Here is a 21,149-nt window from a genome sequence, read left to right as displayed (position 1 = left end):
TAATCTGATGGTTATTCATTTGGCGTTGATTATTCTCATGTAACTGAATTAAAAGATTTTATGGCACTACAAAGATTATTTACATACATGGAGAACAGCAGTGGTCTCAGTATGGAACCCTGGGGCACACCTTTTGATACAGGGAGGAGGGCAGAGGAATACCCAGCATGTTAAATGTTGTCCAAGAACTTTGACTAAATAAAAGTACAAAATTGTTGAACTATAATTAAAATCAAGACCTATCTTGATTAAGTCGTGATAAGTCAACAAGATTACATATTTGATCAGACATTCAATGCTAGCTTTCAGTACTCGACGGTTTTTGATATTCAGTGCTACAGACACATGCTCAGTACTTTCACATACTCAGTACTATTTTGGGTTGTCTAAAGACAACCCAGAATAATTAGAGCATAGCCTCAGCTCTCTGGGATAAAGTGTTCTGCATGTTAAAAGTCCAGTTACAGAGGTTTTCCTATAAAAGGCAGAGAAGAAGAAAGATCGAGAAACAAAGGCAAACAGAGGGAGAGAGTTAGTGAGAGTAGAGATCAATAGTCCTGCTGCATGAAAGGCTGCAGGAGCCGGCCATTTAGATGGATTACAGTAGCGCTGCTTCCCTTTCATCTCACTCAGGGATTGTGTCTGGAGGGAAGGAAGCAAATTGGTTCTCATCATGCTTAGCAAGTGCTGCTCAGTCTGATTCTGATAGCGGAGTCTGTTTGAACACTGTGACGTGCCGTACAGTATATTCTTTCAGGATAATATACAAGAGGAACATTTAAGCCAATGATCACAGTCATTCCCTCCTCAAAGAGCACAGTGACAGACCAGAAACAGGCTAATCTATCTACTCTTTGCTGTGCAGCTCACTGTAACCGTCATGATATCTGTGTTGTAAAGGTGCAGGTTCAAATTCAGGTTGAGCTTTTTAATTGTTATCAGTTGACACCAGTGGCAGAATTAGATGAGAGGGGGAAAAAACGAGATTTCACAGCTGATTTGAATCTGAAAGTGAAAGATTTCTTTAACCACCAGCACAGAGAGAGAGAGACACTATTCTGGTAACTCCCGCCACATTACAATCAGGGCTTAATCATCTTAAACATACTATGGGTTTAAACTTCTCTAATAGCTATGATGTGAATCTTTGGTTTGTCTGTACTGTAAAAAAAAAAACCCAGCAGATTCAGTCTTCAGGACTAATTCCACTTGTTCCCAGAGAAACATGACAGGACGGGGCAGATAGCTGCACTGACACCAAGTTATCCTTCAAAAATTGAAAAATGACTTGAATTAGAAACAAGAGTTCATTTTGTCAGCAGCACACTGGTAGATTTTAATACTGTACATTATAAGAAAATACAGTTTTAAGACTGAAAACAGAAAAAAAGATGTAATATATGTGGCTGCAGCGAATGATTAGTTTCTTTATTGATTCAACTGTCTTTTACATTTTAAATTTTAAAATGAATTGAGCATTAAAGTTCATTCTTGACCTTGGAAGTCTTTTTTGTTAGTAATTATTTAGCCCATGAAATGTTCAAATGTTGAAAAATAATGACAAATGGCTGTTGTATATTCCCAGAATCCACACTGCTCCTTGAACTGCTTAATTTGTCCAACCAACAGAACACAAACTCAAACTTATTCAATTTTCACTGACATCAAATAGAGAAAAGCGTCTTCATTTTTTAAAATTAAATTCTAAATATAATGTTGGTAATTCTACTGGATAAATGAATAATCAGTCATTATTAAAATAGTTAAGGATCATTTGTGTGAAATCAGTTAACTCATATAATTTTCTCATCACTATGGAGATTTTTATTTAGTTTAAGTTTATTTAAAAGCAAACTGTGCATTAATAATGAACATGAAAGTATTAGGTGAAGAATTTGTCACCATTGACACACTTGGGATTTGGAAATTTGTCAAAATAAATCTTAAATCAAGGTCCACTCACTAGCATTTTTTAGAACTTTCTACAGCATTTCATGGTCTTCCTCAGGGGATGTATTTTGCTTAGTAGTCGATGCAGTTTGCTCAACTGAGCATCTGCTGAGAACCAAGAGATGTGGTTAAAAGTTCTTAAAATCATGTTAATGAAAATGAACTCCTGTCACTCAAGCAACACGGGTGTTTCAGGTGCTTTTTAAAATGAAGTGCCATTTCCTTTCTACCGGGAGACTGATCTTCCTTTTCCTGCCATGTTTGTGATTCTGTACAGATTTCTGAAACAAGTAACATTGACAGAATTTACAGAAATAATCATTTTTTTAGCTTGTTTTTAACAATTCAACAAGATTGAATGACTTGTTTAACTTATTTTGAAATGTCAAAACTACTCTTTTAGTCACAAAGTCTTATAGGTATATGTTTCAGTAGTTTTCCTGTTAGAATGGATGAGTAATTGTGGATGATAGGAGGGTCTGTCTTCATGTTGCAGGGACGCCCTACCCCCGCACCAGCGACCTGCCAATCATCTATCTGACCTCGCATCTTTCTGACTGATAGTGATGTAGTCAGTGTGACTGTATGCTGCTCGTGGATAAATGATCACTAATCACAATCAGAAGATGAAGCACAAGTCTGTAAGTAGCACTACTACTACCTTACATACTCCACCGTCTGTTTCTATTTTTCACAACATTATATTATGTTGACAGGAAGGCTGTTTTTTATTTTTTCCTGTTGTGGTTACACTGCGTGAAGCCGAGGCAAACATTTGTCACAGTCACAACACGCATAAACAAGAATTCGGTTGGTGTATTGTGTCTGATTCTTTACATTTGTTATTTACATTGATCTATATTTAATATGTGATTTATAATCCTAGCAGCAACAAGACTTGTTTATTTAACTATAAAAATATTAATAGTTTCCTTTCTGTTTTAACGTTCAAAGTAGCATGTTTTGGTCTAAAAGCAAACATGAGAAATTCAAAACAGATCATGCGAAGGCTCTGGAAGTCTGATAATGTCACTTGTGTGTTCTCAAACAAACAGCAGAAACCACACTGTTCGAAACTAATAAATTCTTGACAAAGTGCGCATTTCCATTTATAACTAACTGTTGCAAAGGAAATAAAGCTTCCTTCTCTGACTTCCTTTGCAGGTGCTAGAATAGCGGCTGTAGTAGACTTAATATTGAATGATAATTAATCCAACTGTGACTTTCTGTTATTCCTATGCCGGTGTAAGTCTGTTAACAAGCCATTTAAAAAAACAAAACAACAAAAAAACGGCTAGATTTTCAACCATTTCTCTCTAATAGTGGATCCCAGGCAAAAGATCCTATTGAACGTAACTTGTAAAAGTGGAAACCCTGAACTCTAAAGTGACATGTTGCTCACAAATCTCTTTATGGCAGCTATCACGTGTATTGCGTACGTATATAAAGTCAGAACTCTTATCCGTGCTTTACTTAATAGTCTACTAGCAGACACAAAGGCGTCCTTTGTCCTGGAGCTGTTAGTCTCATAGCCAGAGTTTGTGGCTTAGTGTAAGTAGTGGAGTTAAAGCGGCTGTAGTAGGAGTAGAAGTTGTCAGGGTGCTTAGCCCAGGCCACGTGGAGTGCTGGCATCTGTGTGTCACACCCTGAGACCAGCTCAACGTGGATACTTTTACTTTTGGCGGCTGTGGCATGCTGCCTGCTCTGGCCTTGTATGAGTCCGGGACCTGCCACTGCATCTTAAAGTCCAACTGATATGATCATTCATTTTTTTGCTAAGAGATCAACACACATCTCTGCTTTTGTTTATTTTAATTACCAAAAAGCAGAAATGTAATTTTCATTGATTTTTCTGCAGTGACAGCAACATCCGTACTGGTGTTCTTCAGGTCGCTTGAATTTTCTTGTACTGACTGATGATGTTGGTACTTTGTTGCAATTTCTGTGTGGGAGGGCACTGATGATATTTTGTTACTGTATACGTATATACTCATACTTGCTTCCATTTTGAGCACGCTATTGTATAGGTTTGAACCAGATGGGGAGGGCGACAATACATCACCCATCAGCACTTTGTTATTCCACGAATCTGTGCTCCATAACACACAGTGTGCTGAGCTCACAGCAATACCTTTTGATGCTAACGCTAGCTAGCCCCCCCTCCTTTCTATAATGCATGAAGAACACAGTACTGAGTGTGCAGGAGCTGAAATAACATGAATGAAAAGTAGCATCCAGTGGGAATTAGCGCTAACGTTGGCAAGCTTGGTTTGTTAGCTCCCACTTTCTGAGTGTAATACAAACTTAACAACATTATGAGTCTTCCCAAATGTTGAATTTTGTAATTGGACAGATAGCGTGAATTGCTAACAGTTGCTAACAACCATGCAGACTTGGTGAAAAAGAAGGAAAAACGCCTCGTCTCAACATTTGTAGGATATTCACTGTGATGTTCTTCAGCACACTACAGATGCTGTTTCCACAAATGTGTCCAGAAATAGTTTTACTATGGGTCATTATGCATATAGTGTAGCATAGTTAATATTTCCTTGCACAAAATTTGAGGATGATTGAAATTTCAGTGTGACTTGGACATGTTTGCAAGTTTGTATAGAAATTATATTTTAGTCTCTTTACATTTGTCATTATTCTGCCTATGGTGGTGAAAGTAATACCTCAAACAGATGCCTAAGGAAAGCTAAAATACTGAATGACTTCCTGCTTCCTGTCCCTGCCCAGATTAATATTGAATCTTGTGTGGTTGTTCAAACAATGTCTGGCAAAAACAGGAGAACAGGGAGCCAAGCTGGACCGAGAAGTAATGAACTGAATTGTTAAATGAATATGCCGAAACAAAAAAAGGTTAATGTGATCCGAAGTTAATGTCCAGTCTGAGGCAGCAAATGTGTCAAAAAAGTGATAAATATCTAAAGGGTTTTCTTTGTCTCCAAGCAGCATTTGTGGCATATTTTTCTTTTATTTGTCAGGAAAAAATACATTTCCCTAGAATGCAATTCCCTTATTTTTGTTGTGGAGGACATTGTGCAACAGAAAACAGCTGAATGTTTTGAAATGTACTTAAAGGACTAGTGTGTAAGATTTAGTGGCATCTAGCGGAACTGACTTAGCAGAAATGTAATGTAATATTCATAAGTATGTTTTATCAGTGTATAATCACCTGAAAATAAGAATTGTTGTGTTTTTATGACCTTAGAATGAGCTCTTTATATCAAAATAGGGAGCAGGTCCCCTTCCACGGAGTCCTCCATGTTTCTACAGTAGCCCAGAATGGACAAACCAAACACTGGCTCCATAGAGGGCCTTTCGTGTTTTTCTCGAGTTTCGCAGCTACCATAGGTTCTCATAAATGCTTTGAAGGGGAGGGGGAGGGGTATTCAGTTGGTTGCAATGTGCAACCTCACTACAACCTCATAAGAAATCTTAAGAGATCTAGCAAAACATTCTTTTAAAATGCTTTATGCATTTTTTTCTAGGAAATGCATGTTGTCTCCAGTTGAAACAAATGCGAAAACATCCCAATACACTTGTCACACTTCATGTTTTCTTACATAAAATCAGGGGTTATAAGGGGTCCATGAACTGCTTGCCCTCTAATTCAGTCTGAGCTCCAGCAATGTGTGTTTTACAAAGCACATCATTCAAACATGGCCCATGTCTGTAAGTTTAAGTGCCATTGCTTGTTGCCTGGGTTTGTGTGAGGCCTCTCTGAAGTATCCGCGCTCGACTGTACGAGCCTGTCTGCCTGTCTGCTTCCCATGATGCACCTCCCCATCTCCAGCTTGGCGAATGCAGTGAAAGAGGCCATTGTTCCTGTCACTCTGAGGCATGTTGCATGCACTTATGACACAGAGTGGGAGAAATTATTCCCATTATACCACTGGAATGTCTTTGAATCAATCAATTCTGTATGAATAAGTACTGCTCTTTAGCAGACTTTGATATACAAAGTCCCTCAGTCACAAAAATGCTTGTTTACATGTTTGAAAGGAAGGGAAACAAAGTATTGTACTGAACAACAAGTAATTTAAAGAAGGAAAAATGCAGACTGTTTTCCCATCAAAAGCAACACCTTGTTTTATGCTAATTTCCTTTCTCATTCAGGCATTTTTCATTTTTAGACCACCTCCAGAGCCTGATTCAAATATCTGATCCGCTGAGTCGAGCGGTCTGTTAACACTTTGCAAGAAAACAAGTGGCTTTCAGGACTTCTCTCCCCCTAATTCCTCTCTTTTCTCGCTGAGCTTTGATTGATGTGCAGCAAACCACAGTTGGAAAAGCTTGCAGCTTCTCTCATGGATTTTTTCGGCATGATGTAATGTTTTGATGATCCTCAGTGTAGTATGCCATGTGCAGTGACATCAAAACAAAAGAAATATCCTCCCCCTGAAAAGGTGGACGTCTCTGTCTTCTCAGGCAGATCATTTATGCTCCACATACCATGAGACCCTTTGAATCCCCAAAACAGGACGTTCTTTGCTTTGACGTGCGTGAGAACGTTTGATTCTCTCTGTTCTCAAGTTCCAGGCCACATAAAATCCTAATAGAAGTGAGGCTTCCTGATCCAATTTCTATGTCTACAAGTGGTGCAAAAAAAAAAAAAAAAAAAAAGCCTATCCTTTTTCTGTTTGCAGCCCTAAGCTGAGTCGTAGGAGTCTTAGCCATGCTGATACTTGAGGTGTAATCCAAGAGCGCTATGCAGAGGTCATGAAACACTGCCCTAGCCGTCAGTGGTGAGTCTATTTTTAACCCTGCTGTATCACGTATCACCTCTTGCCATTTTGTTCTTTTGTTCAGCGAGGAGGGATATTTCGGGACACTCTCGGGTAGCCTGGGAGGTGAGGTGAGGCAGAACCTCTCCCCGACAATTGATCTTCCCTCTCCTTCATGTGTGTGTGTGTGAGGTGAGGCGAGGCCCACGCCTGCCACTGACCTATTGCAGGAGTTCAAAACGTGCTCTTCCTTTTCATTAGGCTGGGCGTCCTGCGCTGCTACCAAGCACTTTCACTACATGCGTATTTGCGGTTTCTGATAGGATCCAGATGCAGTCTGGATCACCCGTGCAGACCTCGTACGAGCTTCACATGGCCAACAGTAAAGGAATATTTAAAGGAGCCTTGCACCTGGGTCACTATAAACAAGGGATGGTCTGTGCATTTGTAGTATTATCAGTTCATTTGAGATCCACAGTGTCATGTGAGGGGGGTTTGGACAGTTAAAGGCTAGAGTATGCTTGAAACAAACTAGTTCATAGGTACAAAGTACTTACAGTCTCTCCTTTAGGGTGGTCATGGTATTGCATTTGGTTTTCCACATGAAAAATGACAGAGGTAGTTGTGTGAAGAAAGAAAAAAGAAAGTTTGAGAGAGATGCTCAAATCCTGCTTAATTTTGTTGGGAAATTGTCAGACACAGCACCCCAATTGTGATGACCAAAAAATGTGGGGGGAAGTGGGTTTCAGGTACTGTTTGAACATCGATAAACACTTCTGCATTCAGCATTCTGATGTCTTAACTACTTATCCTCAGTCGTAATAGACTCATGGACATCATACATACATCACACATGCTTATATCAGAGTGACTTCATCTTCAGTTACCAGTATCTCAGTTTCCCACCAGGGATTAAGACTTTCTCAATAATCAAGGTAATCTGTACATCCATGTTTACAAAGCAAACAGAGCATGATTTTCCATTGTGCAGATTTGACATAATGTAAACAAATACAGGTTAAAAAAAAAAACAGGGCTCAGGTCAACAACTATGGACACAGACAGAAAACCCAAACAGTTTCAAACTGCATCATGGCAACACTTTTTTTTTCATAAAGCATGTCTTAGAAAATGTATATAATCACCTTTATGCCAGTTTATGTCATTTAACTTATTCTGCAAATAACCATATACGGCACACCTGGCTAAGACATGTACTATAAGCCTATAACTGAAGGGTGTGAAAACCAAGCTAAAACATTCAAGGGTTCAAAGGTTTAAAGGGTGAAGGACACATAAAAAGTTGCCAAATGATAAACCATTCAAACTGACAATTGGAAAGTGCCATTTGTTGATTCCAGAGGTCTAGTGAGTGATCAGGACAAGACTTAATCTCCGTCAGGGAAAAGCCCACAGGCTCGTCTGCTGCTGTATTTGTTTGAGTTGGGTTATGATCCTTCTATCCAGTCTGCTGCTTTGTTTTGCTCAGACTTTTTTGCTATGAATGTGGCGGGGGAATGTGCGTGGGGCGGGGTGACAGAGAGGGGGGGGGGGAAGCGCAGGAATTCCCACTCACTTGGCTCATCTTGCATTTGCTCTACTCCTTCGCCGAATCCCGCCACCACACACGGAAAAGGGAATGTTTTGTTTGTGAAACACCAGCGCTCTCGGGGCCGCCGTGCACGCCATCGTTGTTTTCCAAGCATCAGGGAACCGGGAGACGCTGCACGATGTGGCGGCTCGGTTAGCGGGAGGAGCTGGGTTCATTTATCTGCCTGTCACGGGCCCCTTTTTGCTTTTATTTTTAGCCAAAATCCATCAGGCCTGACAAGCGGGGCAATTTGAGCCAAGTCGAGGGCAGCGCTCCAGGTCCCTTCCACAAAGTCAATCTTCTCCTCCCCTCTTGGGAAAAAGCTCCGGACAGCCCTGCTCCAGGCCCAGGGTTTTGTTGAGTCATGTGAGATCATGTACACAGAAACACAGGAGAGGTGGGGGCTGGAGATGGAGGGGGCTGCGGGGTAAATGAGGCGGGTGGGGTTGAGGCCAGGGGCAGCAGGGGAGCTAAAATCTGCTCACAGGCCAGCAGACAGCAGAACGAGCTGGTGCTAGCCTTGTATAAGGTAATGTCTAGCAAGCATGTTGGGGTGGGACATGTGCACAGATTTATTTTAATACACTGGTGGTCTTGCCAGTGGGGGGAGGGATGTCGAGCCTGCCAACTCGTCCCACAACCACTGTCACACAAGACGGGATTTTTTTAGTAGACAAACACTGAAAAAAGGTAAGTTTCAGTCCGAGTTTGACCTTTTAATCTGCATGATCAGACTGGACTGTTTCACATCCATTGAATGATGTTTGCACTCGTTTTCATCATCCTGTCTTCATGCAGTTGGACTAGCTCCTCTGACGGATATGTGTTTTGAGTTCATTGCCCTGTAGGGAGGTCTGGATTTGGCATGTCAGACTGGTATTTAGCATTGCAGTGATACAGTATGAGTAGTCGCCTTAAGGTAGACATGCTGCACAAAGGCAGGAGTCTGCTGTAGCTTGATACCTGAATGGATATGTTAAGTCACAATTAAGCCATCAATTCGCTTATGTGACTTGGTGTTAGATGTTTGTTTAAAAGGCTTAATATCAACTTTAGAAGACAAAGGATTTCAATCTCTTACCCAGAGAATTAGACACTGTCAGGGCTGCAACTAATGAATCATTTCATAATCGAAAAAAAAGATTATTGATAAAAAAAAATAGATGAGAGTTTTCAGAACCAAATGTGATTTGAGAAGCTGGAACCTGCATTTTTGTTTGATAAATAACTTTTTCATAAATTACAGTTGAGAGCAAAAGATCACTCTTGACCTTGAAAATAGAAGTTTGACAAATAATCTTGACCCAAGGTCCAGTTACAAGCTTTCAGCTGCATCTCACAGTCTTCATCAGTGGATGGAGTTTGCTCAGAAGATGATGCTTAGATGGGATGCAGTTGAAAACTCTGGAAAAAAACTTGCGAGTAGACTGTGAGACTTTTTTGAAAACAAAAGTAGTTGGATATTTTCTGTGGATCGACCAATCAACGATAAACTTATAATTTCAGATATTCATTCACCACCATATATTGTAATTAAATCATTGCATTACAAATACTACAAAATCTATATTAAAGCTGTACTGTAATACACCTAATGACAAATAGTAGGAACTACTCAGTTTTCGTGTGAATTAAAAATGAGTCCCAGATCAATCCCAACTTTACCTTAAAGCATTTCTGCAATATTCACATAGTTTTAGGGTTTGGGTTGATGCACACTGAAATGTTGGCTCAGCCTTCACTGCTAACTTACAGCTCTCAGCATCAGTAAAGGGAAAAGCATGGTTTTATAGCACCAGTGACTATCATTTTTTTGATTTTGCCAACATAACTGGTGTGGCTCTAAACAGTGGCGGTCAACAAACATCTTTTGGACCGATTACCATGAAATTTGGTACACATATGTTCACCACAGGATAAATGACATTTGGTTATCCCCTCACTTTCATCCAGTGTCATCATCAGATCAAAATTTTTCATTTGTCCAATACTTATATATATGACTGAACTGTGTTAGTGGTGATTGGCGATTGTTAGCATGCTATCATGCTAAAGTAAAATGGCAATAATGGTAAACATGGTAAACATCACCTGCTAAACATCAACATGTTTGCATGCTAATGATAGTATCCTCAAGATGATACTAGTATCACCCCAAGAAGAGAAAATTAATTTCTATCCTACATTATCTTGATCCCTCAACAGCAGTATGAGCTTTGTAGGATCAAGCACCAGCTTTTTTTAAAGGCCAGATATTTTCCGTTGTGGAATTAAACTGTTTAGAGGACATTCAGTGGGTTAATAATTTTTATAGCCCATAAAAAGCGGCAACACTCTCACAGGACATAAATCAGCACAGTCTGCCTTCGCTTGGTCTTCTTAAGCTTGTTGGAAACAAGGCTGTACACCGCAGTGGCAACCTTCTCCACCCCACCTTGAGCGATGAAGGTCACACAAGAGGAGAGTTAATGACCAAGCACACAGGGCAACTTTAATGAGCCCTGCACAAGTGTTATTTAGATTCCATTATAGGCTGCCTTCCCACTCCTGTTAGAGCTGTCAAGAGGCTGTATATCCTCCGTCTGTGCAAGTGTGACTTTTGACTCTGCTATGTATGTCCATGGGGGGATGGGAGTAGATGCTCCATACGAAGATTTATATAAAAACACTGTTTAAAGGGGGAGAAATTATACAACATAGCTCCAGTGTGCTGTGTGTGCCAGTTAAAGTTGTTTGTATGTATGTGTATGTGTCAGTTAAAATTGAGTTACTGTGCGATCCTTAAAGCTGCATATATTGGTGTCTGGCTCCATTTAGCAGTGAATGGTAACTGTTTGACAGCATGCTCATGTTTACTAGCTGGTCTTTGATGCCAAAGCAAACTTGGTGTGAAAACAGGCAAAAGATCAAATATAGGTGAGTCCAGCTTTCTCAGACGTAATCAATCTCTTTTATATGATCACTTATTCAGTTCAGTGTCTGTTAGAGAGCTTCACCTCTGTCTCTGTCTCTTTATATAGGGATGCATCAGTTACTTTCATCATTGTTTAATATGTCAGTTACTTTTTCGATTGAAAGCAGCAAATCCTTACTTCTTTTTGATCATTTATTTCAACAATTGAAATTTGTTGACTAATTTTCCATGGCCTAACAACAAATCACTGAATTGTTCCAACACAGAGTTTTGACCTTACTAAGGGTAAAGCTCCTGAAAAGCTGGATCCTACACTCTCTATAATACAACTCAATAATGTCTTTCATTTAGACTCTGTATTTAAAACTGCAAAATTTTGCAGCAACTTCGGTGAACTTTGACATGGAAATTTGTGCTGTTGACCAATAGCAAACTGTCTAGACAGTGCTGACCTTTGAGGGAATGGAGAGCCAGTCCAAAACAAAGGAAGCTATCATAGCCTATTAGCTATGCTGCACCAACCGCTTTTATATAACTCAGCTATATCAGAGAATAAACTGCTCTACAAAAGACACTTTTTGCACACAGTTAGGAATCTGACACAGATGGTACAAATGCTTCTCTGAATAAACTGTGCAAACTTATTATCTGATTAACAACCAAGGGCTACTGTGACTAGCTGCTAGCATGTTCCCAGCCAGCTAGTGTGTTAGTGGTTAGCTCTCTATCTACTGTTATATAATAATTGCTCATCAAATAACTCTGCAAGTAGTCACTACTACACCCAGATCCTAGCACCTCCTTTTTTGGGAGGGCAGGCATGTTTGCTATAATGCATGTTTTCTGTTATTCATTTTAAGTCTCAAACACATAATCCTGATGACATTGCTATTACATCATCAAGGGTTATTTTCTCAGAACAACAGAAGACATGATAGGTGAGGAACTTCTTGCTCTAACAATGGCCTTTCTTCAAAGACAGCATTCTTATTCTATCTATGTTTTGCCTGCAGTACATGTGACTTTGTTCCAGTGGTTGATGTCTCATTTTAGAGGCAAACCCTCAAGTTTACAGACATTGTCCAAGCCGTAACTGTTATTGACTGCAACTTTGTAGCATAGTCTTTGTTGCTTGGGACAAGGGGTCCATAAGTCGTATGTCACCCCCAGTTGTCACCACTGTTTACAGAGCCTTCTACCAAGGATGGGTGGCGTGGGTGTCGTTGCTATGCCTGTGGTTAGTATGGCACTCCTAGCTCACCCATGTTGCCCTTTTTCAGTGTGACATCACACACTTGCAAGGCAGCTATCAGACTTCAGCTATGTGGCTTTACTCAAAGAATGGAATTCTTTCCTTCCCTTTGTTATTCCACTGGGTTGTAGATTGTTGAGTTTAACATTAATTAACTATGAAAAATTCAATATTGCTCCAAGGATTATTGATGTTAAGGCTTCATAAATAGCTGATAGAGTCAGTAGTGTGCTGCTTTGAATCAATAATGTAAAATTCCCAATTATTTTACTCATGCTAAAATCGAGATGACCCTTCCAAAGGCATGTGGGTCTCAAGACTTGTGGATTGTGTTAAGGATGTTGTTTTCTTCTTAACTATTGATGCATGCAAATTCCTACTGTGTTGTCAAGACTATAGGCTGAAAGGATGCCTCTGGAAAAAAAAAAGCCTTAGGAAGTTTGGGGCTGTAGCCATGAACCATGGGAACAGCAGAGATGGAAACGGAACGCGGACAAAAGCAGATTTTCTTTTCTATAAATTGGAGTTTACTTACCTTCTGACACAGAACGGAAAAAGGAGCCCGTTGAAAAATGTTCCGTAACGTGGTGGAAGTTGGGGTCATTGTTCTGCCGGTTCATTTCTGTACCGCAGCTCTGGATCCGAGGACCCATCACCATGGCAACCATTATGTGGGGCAATTGGCGGTGGAGCACTTTAGAAATCTCCTTGGAATATATTAGTAGCTGCAAAGGCCCCACTCTCCTCACCTTCAACCTCTCGCCATTGTCTCGGAGCTAGTTTACTTCAGGCGCTGTTCTCAGGATTTCAGGCCTTGGCTCAGGAATGCTCGACCTATAGCCCGTCTCCATGCAGGGACGTAAAAACAACCCAGCCGCTGTCGGCCGAGGTTTGAAATCTCAAATAAACAGGCTGAAATCCACAAACCTACCAGCAAGTGAAGGTCCGCTGCTTCCGAACTCTCACCGTCTATTTCTATACAGAAGAAATCTAATTAAAAAGATTCATTTCATTGACTCATAAAGGCCGTAGCAGTGCAGAACTTCAATTTCGATTTTCATCAGAGAAATGAAATGATTTGTGCTTCTGAGCTAAATAACCACACACTGTTTTTCCTGATGTGGCAAAAACCCAAATAAGATGAAGACTTCATTCGCAGCAGATGTGCTGAGACTCAAATTTCACTGTGAAAGAGCCGCTGATTCAGAATGCCCACTGAATTGTCAAGCTGTTTTTGTGTGTGTGTGTGTGTGTGTGGTCATTAACTGGGCCCTACCTACTAAACAAAATGTGGAATGCTCTTAATATGCAGCGTGTTCTTTTTTTCCTCTTTCCGTGCAATATTACGTTTTTGCCCTTCACAGACATTTCCCTCTGGTATTTTGTCGGCAGTATAGGTTCTCAAACCTGAAACACTCAGCAATCTTGTGGACTATCACCTGGGATCGCTCAAAGGCATTCAGTGTAATACCACTTTTCCTTTTTAGATAAAAAAAACCAGGGCCGATTTCTGTGTTACGGCCCGACATGGCACATTATTGTGGAGGAAAACAAGCTTCCTAAAGATCTGCTAACCCATCTGGCTGAGGTGATTAGCAAAAGCCGAGGCAGATGGTGCCATGGCCAGACTCTGCATTGCTTCAGGGGTGTATTAATCTGCATATACAACTGACAGCCATGTTTGGCTGTGAAAAATATTTTTGTGTGTTACATGACTGAGTGTGAAAGTCAGTCTTTTCAAGCAGTGTGTGAGGTTTCTGGTGGAACTGGCTCATTTACCGTGGCGAGCCGTTTGACTGGGACCCTCAGGATGTTTTTGTTAGGGGACGACGGGCGGGTGGGGGTGTGTGTGTGTGTGTGTGTGTGGGTATGTGGACCTTCCACTCTTCATCTGCAGCAAACACGCTAAAGAGTGAATGAGCCACGCAGCAGCCAGCCCCCCCCACCCCCCCCCCTTCACTGCTGGCAGCGGGGTTTGGAAATGTTGACACACGAAGCGCAGAGCAGCCCCAGAAACCCCAGGAATCCCCCCGAGAAGACGCTGGGCGGGAGGGTGAGGTGGAGCCTTGGAATGCACTCGGAGGAGTCAGTCACTTATTTACTAGCTGAACTCAGTGAACCCTGCCTGAGTCAGCCACTTCCACCACGGCCAGTCTGTCCCACCTCTCCCTCCCACTTTCCTCTCTGTTTTGTTCTTTAACCTACCCTAATGCTCCTCATTTGCTTTCCCCTCCCCTCCCATCTCCTTATTGACAGACACTCGGTTTCTTGACCGCTGATTGGCTGACATCTTTGCCCATTCCCCAAGCAAACTAATCCAACCCCCAGCTGACCCCTCTCACCCTGTTGCTCACCCTCAAGCTGCAAACGTTGAGGTCATAAGCTCATGATGAGATAATAAAACAAATGTAAGGAATGTGAGTCAAGCTGGGTGCTCAGTCAGGGTACAGGAAGTACCACACACGTTTTTGTTTCTATGATAAACACTTAGTTTGTGGAGCGAATGTGACCCGACTCTTCCTCCAAGCCCACTTCCAACAGGTTAATCTGCTGGTTGACCTCGTCCCATATTCTGAACTGGGAGGGGTTTAAGCTGAATGTTTTTAATGAATCTAGGCAAACTTAACAATACATAATAAACACATCTTCTCCTGCATCTCAGCGCTTACCCTTAAAATCCTGTTTTGTAAATACTTCAAATGTGCAGGCAACTTTACCTGCCAGACTCATGTTTGAATGGAAAGCCAACATGAAACTGGGAACCCAGGGTCTGATTCAGGAGCCATACAACCTTACTCAACTGTATGTGTAGCTCACTACATTTGTCTAAACAGGGATACAGTACAGTAGGAGCATGTTTCACTTTTTCAGAAAGACCAATGAAAGAAATGCTGAATGAAAGATGTTTCATTCATTTTTGCCTCTTGCAATGCAGGCAAATAACATAAAAAAAAAACACTCAGAAAACCCCATTAATCAAAGACCATCAGTATCATTCCCTACATTTTCTATTTCTATTCATGCTAATTGCTTACAGTTATAAATATCCAGCAAACAGTGAGCAAACAGACATGAGATGTGAGTTGCATCCTAATGTCTTGTCAGTTTTAACAATGCTTAGGCACTGTCAGACTGTGAGAAATAAACAGAAGAAGTCTTTATTCAAACTAATAAATTATGGAGTAGACTAGAAAATGTGTTTGGGTATACAGCAGTAGTAAGCTGCTGGTCAATAATTAAGACTCATCATTTAAAATCCATCCGAGCATCACTGTTCTCCATGTTTAAAATAAAGCCATTACAGAACATTTTACGTAACGGACACCTAGTGTCACAATCACAGAGACAGATGAAGCCAGCCAATATGATATGCAGATTCTATGTAATATGTAAATGGAGGCAGGATGTGGAGAAAGTCAGACACTCCTCAGCCGGAGAGGGGCATTATGAGAGGAGGCCTAATGATTAATAGCCGTCTCAGTCTTTCTCTCTGACCACTGATCTGATGAGAGAACAATAATCTATGACTCTGCGGGAATCCAGCACTGTCTTGTCAGTGATACTCTCTGCATGTCAATTACTCTCACTGGGGAAATGTCAATGGGCTTCATCTGAATGCGGCGCAGCGGATGATGCTGGAGCTCTGCTCAAAAAGCGACAGAAAAACAAGTCATTTATTCTTGTATCGAAAGATCAAATTCATTTTTTAATATTTTATGAAAGCAGGAAAATTAAAAGCATTCTTTTTTAGTTCTTCTGATGCTTTGTGCGTGTGTGTGTGTGTGTGCGTGTGTGTGTGAGAGGAACAAGCTGTTCCCATGTCAGCAGCAGCCAGCGTAGATGTGTTCAGCAGGGTGCTGCTCCCGCTCACTTTATCACCTTCATCTGGCTGCTGGACTGATCCGTGTCACCGGCTGACACATTATAGCAGCAGCTTCCATTTGGTTACATGTGCTCTGTCTGTGCTGAGGAGACTGTGTTCGTCTGGTAGCAGGATAGCTCAAGAAACAAGAAACAGATTTCAATGAAATTTAGTTAAAAAACATGGGCCAAGATCCAAATGCACTAATTTCTCATTAGCGTGTGACTTGAATCAAACAAATGCGTCATCTCTGTCTCATTGCTATATTCTAACGCAGATCCAGATGGAGGCTGACATATTTGAAGCTTTTTCTTTTATTGAAGTAGCAGATTGCGCAGCCTAGGGTAGCACGGTGGTACAGTGGTTAGCACTGTCGCCTCACAACAAGAGGGTTCTGGCTTTGAAGTCAACAGCCAGCTGGGGCCCACAGACCAAAAACATGCAGGTTAGGTTAATTGGTGACTCTTATTGCCCATAAGTGTGAGTATGAATGCTCTCTATAATATATATAGAGAGCATTCATACTCTACATATATATATGTACCCTGCCTTTCACCCAATGTCATCTGAAATTGGCTCCAGCTCCAGCGCGACCCTCAAGAGGGTAAGCGGTAAAAAAATGGATGGATGGATGGATGGATGGATGGATGGATGGATGGATGGATGGATGGATGGATGGATGGATTGTGCAGTGTAGTGCAGTCTTGGTAGGGGTGTGCGCTCTCAGATCTATACCCAGCTTGTGTAATGTGCAGTTTTGCCCTGGTCATTGACCCAAAAGGAGTTAAATATGATGTGTTTTGGTCTGAAGTGCTTTGAGTTTATCTTTTCATGTTGTTGTAGCTGATGTTTTATTGATCTTTTATTCTTCATATGCTATCAGTTGTTAAGTTCAGGGTAAAAACTATATTTTTGTTATCAATATCACCTATTTTATTAATAAAATTGTCTAAGTAATGTAAAAAAGATTGAAAAATGCCAACAATAAGTTTCCAGAGCCCAAAGTCAAGCTCAATGTTAATTTTAATTCTATTTTCTTTTCGATGTGAAACAGAGAGAACCAGGAAAGCCTCACATTTGAGAGTCAGCATAGATTTCATAGTTTTACTTGATAAATGACTTAAACAATTATTTAATTATATTATCAAAATCAAAAGGGACTAATTGATAAATCCACTAATTGTTTTAATTAGTTTGCATTGTCTTTTTATTGTTAAGCAGATTGAGTCTGAGCTATTAGTAGTCATTACAGGAAATGAATATCTCTTGGAACCACAATAGTATTAAATAAGTGCTTTGGTCTTGAATATGCAGCAGATATTTTTGCATCTCCACTGAGATAAATATTGAGAAACCCTGCAGCGACATAATATTTGAGTTGAGTGAGTTTATTGCTGCGGTGTTTTTTCCTCAGAGATCACCTGTAAGTCAAACAGTGTGATCTGTGTTGTCATTGCAGTTTCTGTTTTGCGGGTGGAACTCTTCTCTGCGTCTGTTCAGTCATGGTGGCTCGTAGTAACTGCCCTGTTCTTTGTCTATATTGAAACTGCTGTTGCCTGTGGTATTATAAAAAGGCATCACTTCCTGTGCACCAGAGTTTTTTGTTTTTTTTTCTTATGTCAAACCAACTCGACTCTAGGTGTTACAAAGAGAATGCATAAGAGAGGCTTTGCTGAACTGGATGTACTGTACCTACATCTTTATTATATCAGTTGGTAGTAGAGAGAACAAAACAATTACTTATGAAAATGAAGTTGTTAGTTTAATAGTGCAGTCGTGAGCAGGCGTGTCCAGGTTTAGTACTGCGTGTGTGTGTGTGTGCGTCTCAGCCAGGTGTTAAATGCTGCACAGAGACAGGCTGTGACGTCACTAAACTCACCTCGTAAAGGCGATGTATCAGTCAAAACAAGCTGACAGAGCTGAACCTCAGTGCCAGGGGCTGACGGGAAAGATGTGCTAGTTTTCACTAAGCTAACAAATCTCTCATTGATCTTTTTTTTATTAGCTAAGAGTAATGTAGAAAACATTCAGGTAATGTTAGGAAATGAGACTGCTTAAAATGACAAATGCCACCACCAGCAGATTATGCTTTAGCTAATTATTGGCTGTAATTTTTGCAACTTTATTCTCATAGTTGCATCCATTTTGACTTTGGGAAGATAACTGATTGAAAGGATTTGCACTGAATACGCAGATTTGATCCTGGATTTGAATGGGATGAATCACTATCAACCTTAACCCTTGTCTTTATTATTATTACCTATCTAGCTTCACATTTCTAAAAGGCAGATGATGGGAAGTCAGCTGTGCTCTGAAACTGAGGTAAAGCCAATTCCTATATTTTATATCATCATTACTGAGCCTCTGGGAGAACTCCAAACTTTGCTTCCGTTCTGATATAATGCTACTTTTTGTGGCTGCACTAGATCTTGCACAGTATTTCACTGTTAGTACTTCACCATATTTCCCTTCAATGACATTTGACCTCAGTCTGTGTGTTTTTGCCCGTGGGGTAAGGAGCAGCTAGAAAACACCTAACACACCCCTAAAACCTTCTACCGAGCCTTCTTTCCAAACCAAGCAAGAGAGTGAGCGAGTGCACCTTTTTTTTTGTACTTTTTTGTTTTGACTCTCCACATCTCAGCAAGAAAGTAGGTCACAGGCTGACCGAGGTAAAGTATGAGGCAGCAGTTTGCTGGCCGGCCAGATTGTGTCTCCAGGAAGTTTAATGCAGAGGAGACGTTAAACACACAAGTTCCTGTTTGACATCTGTTTCCAGCGGGCCTCGCAGGCCGGCCTTCCCCCCCTGCCACTCACACTCGGAGGCCTTGTTCACCTAGCTGCTCGATCAGCCAGGTTTGTCAGTTTAACTGCTCTGTGACCCCTTCCTCCCCTCCCTTCCTAGAAACCAGAAAAATTCTGATGACGTGCCTATCGTTGACTCCGTGCCCAGAATAACGAAATCTTGAGAGATAAAATCAGGAAAGACAGGTTCTTACGCAGGCAGCTACTCTGCTAGACTGCAGACCCTCAGGGCTGTGAATAATTAACCAGGTGTATATTTAAGAAGACAAGGCAACACAGTGTGTGTGTGTGTGGGGGGGGGGAAGCACATCTGCTTGATGTGAATGATCACATCCTGCCATTTTACGCTCAGAAGTCCTCAAATTGCAGCTCAAATGAAGGCATGAGAGAGAGTAAACTGGTTAAGGAATTCTCCAAGTGAGCATTCAACGTGACAGCTACAGTATACTGGTACACTTTGGGGTTTGTTGTTTTCCTCAGGCTGCTCCGAGATGGCTCGTATTTGTTTTTCCATCATCAATAAACCGTTTGTAAACCTCCGCTGTCCGTCCACCGGGGCTTCCCTTCCGCACACATATGAGCACGGACACACGGGGGTATATTTTTAGCCGCGGGGAGATACTGTGACCCGCCAGACATCAGAGGACCAATTATCCTCCTACTACACCTTGCTTCACGTGAAACCCTAGATAAGGCAAGTCGGAGTGAGACAGCAACTGATGTCAGAGGCGAGGCTGAAAGGCAACACGAGCGAGTGACAAGAGTCCAGGCAGAGTTCCAGAAGAGAGCGCTGGATGAGCCAGGGCAGAGTGTTCTTGTGTGACACGGTGAAAGGTGTCACCGCTGCTTGCTCCCACCTGGACTCTGCGCTGCAGACTCATGTGGATAGAGAGCTGATCAACAACAACACACAGCTTCATTTTACACTGCAGAAATATCAACAAGTCCAGATGGAGCTGATTTGAATTAATTTATATGCTTTTGGGTAGTTTTCTGCAGCCTATAACACTGCATCATATTTATGTGCTTGTTGCAGGATTTTAAAATCTTCATTTAAAAGGTAACTATTACTGTTAAATAACTGTTGTGGAGAAGAATTGAGCAGCAAAAAGTGTAAATACTCAAATAAAGTACAAATAACTCAGAATTAAACTTAAGTGCACTACTCAGTAAGTGTCATTAGCTACTTTTCACTACTACTTGTATAGATGATTAACTAGATTGAAGTGTCTATTGCAAAATCCAATGCATTAACAACTTAAATGCAAGATATTTCATCACATTGATGCAACAACCCTTTAAATCCAATACTGCCATAATATGGCATATTGATTTGGCAACACTAGTGCAATGATATCAAAGGTACAGATACATTAAAACCAGCAAAATCTGCTGTGAGGTCTTCTCTCAGTATGTGTTATTATATTATTATTCACTTGTGAGTAATAATGGTCTGTCACTTGTTTTGATAAAATCTTAATGGATAATTCAGGTTTTTTACAATTTGGGTCTTATTTTTGTAGTTTTGATCATCTTTTCTATATAAGATTGTACTTTTCAGTTTCTTAGATCTGGGAATATAGTGATATGGTTTCAAAAATCTGGATAAACTGTTTACAAACTCTCTGATTATCTGACAGCTCATGTTTCATGTGGTCCCTGACTTCTTGTAGCAGTGTGACTGTGCTTCTAGAGTGCAGCGATTCGTTTGGTGGCCAAACCTATGAAAACAAGAGCCAAGAAAAAATAAACTGGGATTATTATTTTAGATTCAATCTGATTTTCAAAGCAGCGCAGCATGGAGTCTTCTAATGTATCAACAGATGCATTTCACTAAGTGCTATACGGTTACATATCATGCATTAGATCAAAACAGTTCTGCCCACTTTCCTCACCAGTGGAGGCAGATATCCTGCAGTCAGGGATGTGATACCGTCTGATTTTATGAATACGTTAAAACCCCTGTACATTTTTCCTGTGTGGAAACAATGATGGTTAGTAGGCGCAGCCTACATTTCCACTGATTTTTTTTTGAGTTAAAGCGT

The 21,149-nt window shown here is 40.8% G+C and overlaps 1 protein-coding gene across 2 annotated transcripts in view; it reads left to right on the top strand.

Moving 5' to 3' along the window:
• Positions 1-21,149, top strand: part of bach2b (BTB and CNC homology 1, basic leucine zipper transcription factor 2b) — a 109,663-nt gene that overhangs the window by 18,122 nt on the left and 70,392 nt on the right. The window contains exon 2 of one of the 2 annotated variants that reach the window (XM_044377120.1): positions 2,447-2,591. The exons of the other annotated variant lie outside the window; for it this stretch is intronic. Within the exon in view, the coding sequence (XP_044233055.1) occupies positions 2,553-2,591 (39 nt within the window). The 5' untranslated portion in view covers positions 2,447-2,552. The remainder of the gene's footprint in view (positions 1-2,446; positions 2,592-21,149) is intronic. 2 annotated transcript variants of the gene reach the window in all.

Source organism: Thunnus albacares, chromosome 16 (assembly GCF_914725855.1).
Source record: "Thunnus albacares chromosome 16, fThuAlb1.1, whole genome shotgun sequence".
Taxonomy (NCBI): domain Eukaryota; kingdom Metazoa; phylum Chordata; class Actinopteri; order Scombriformes; family Scombridae; genus Thunnus; species Thunnus albacares.
Note: the sequence above shows the minus strand (reverse complement) of the source record. Positions and strands in the feature narration are given on the sequence as shown.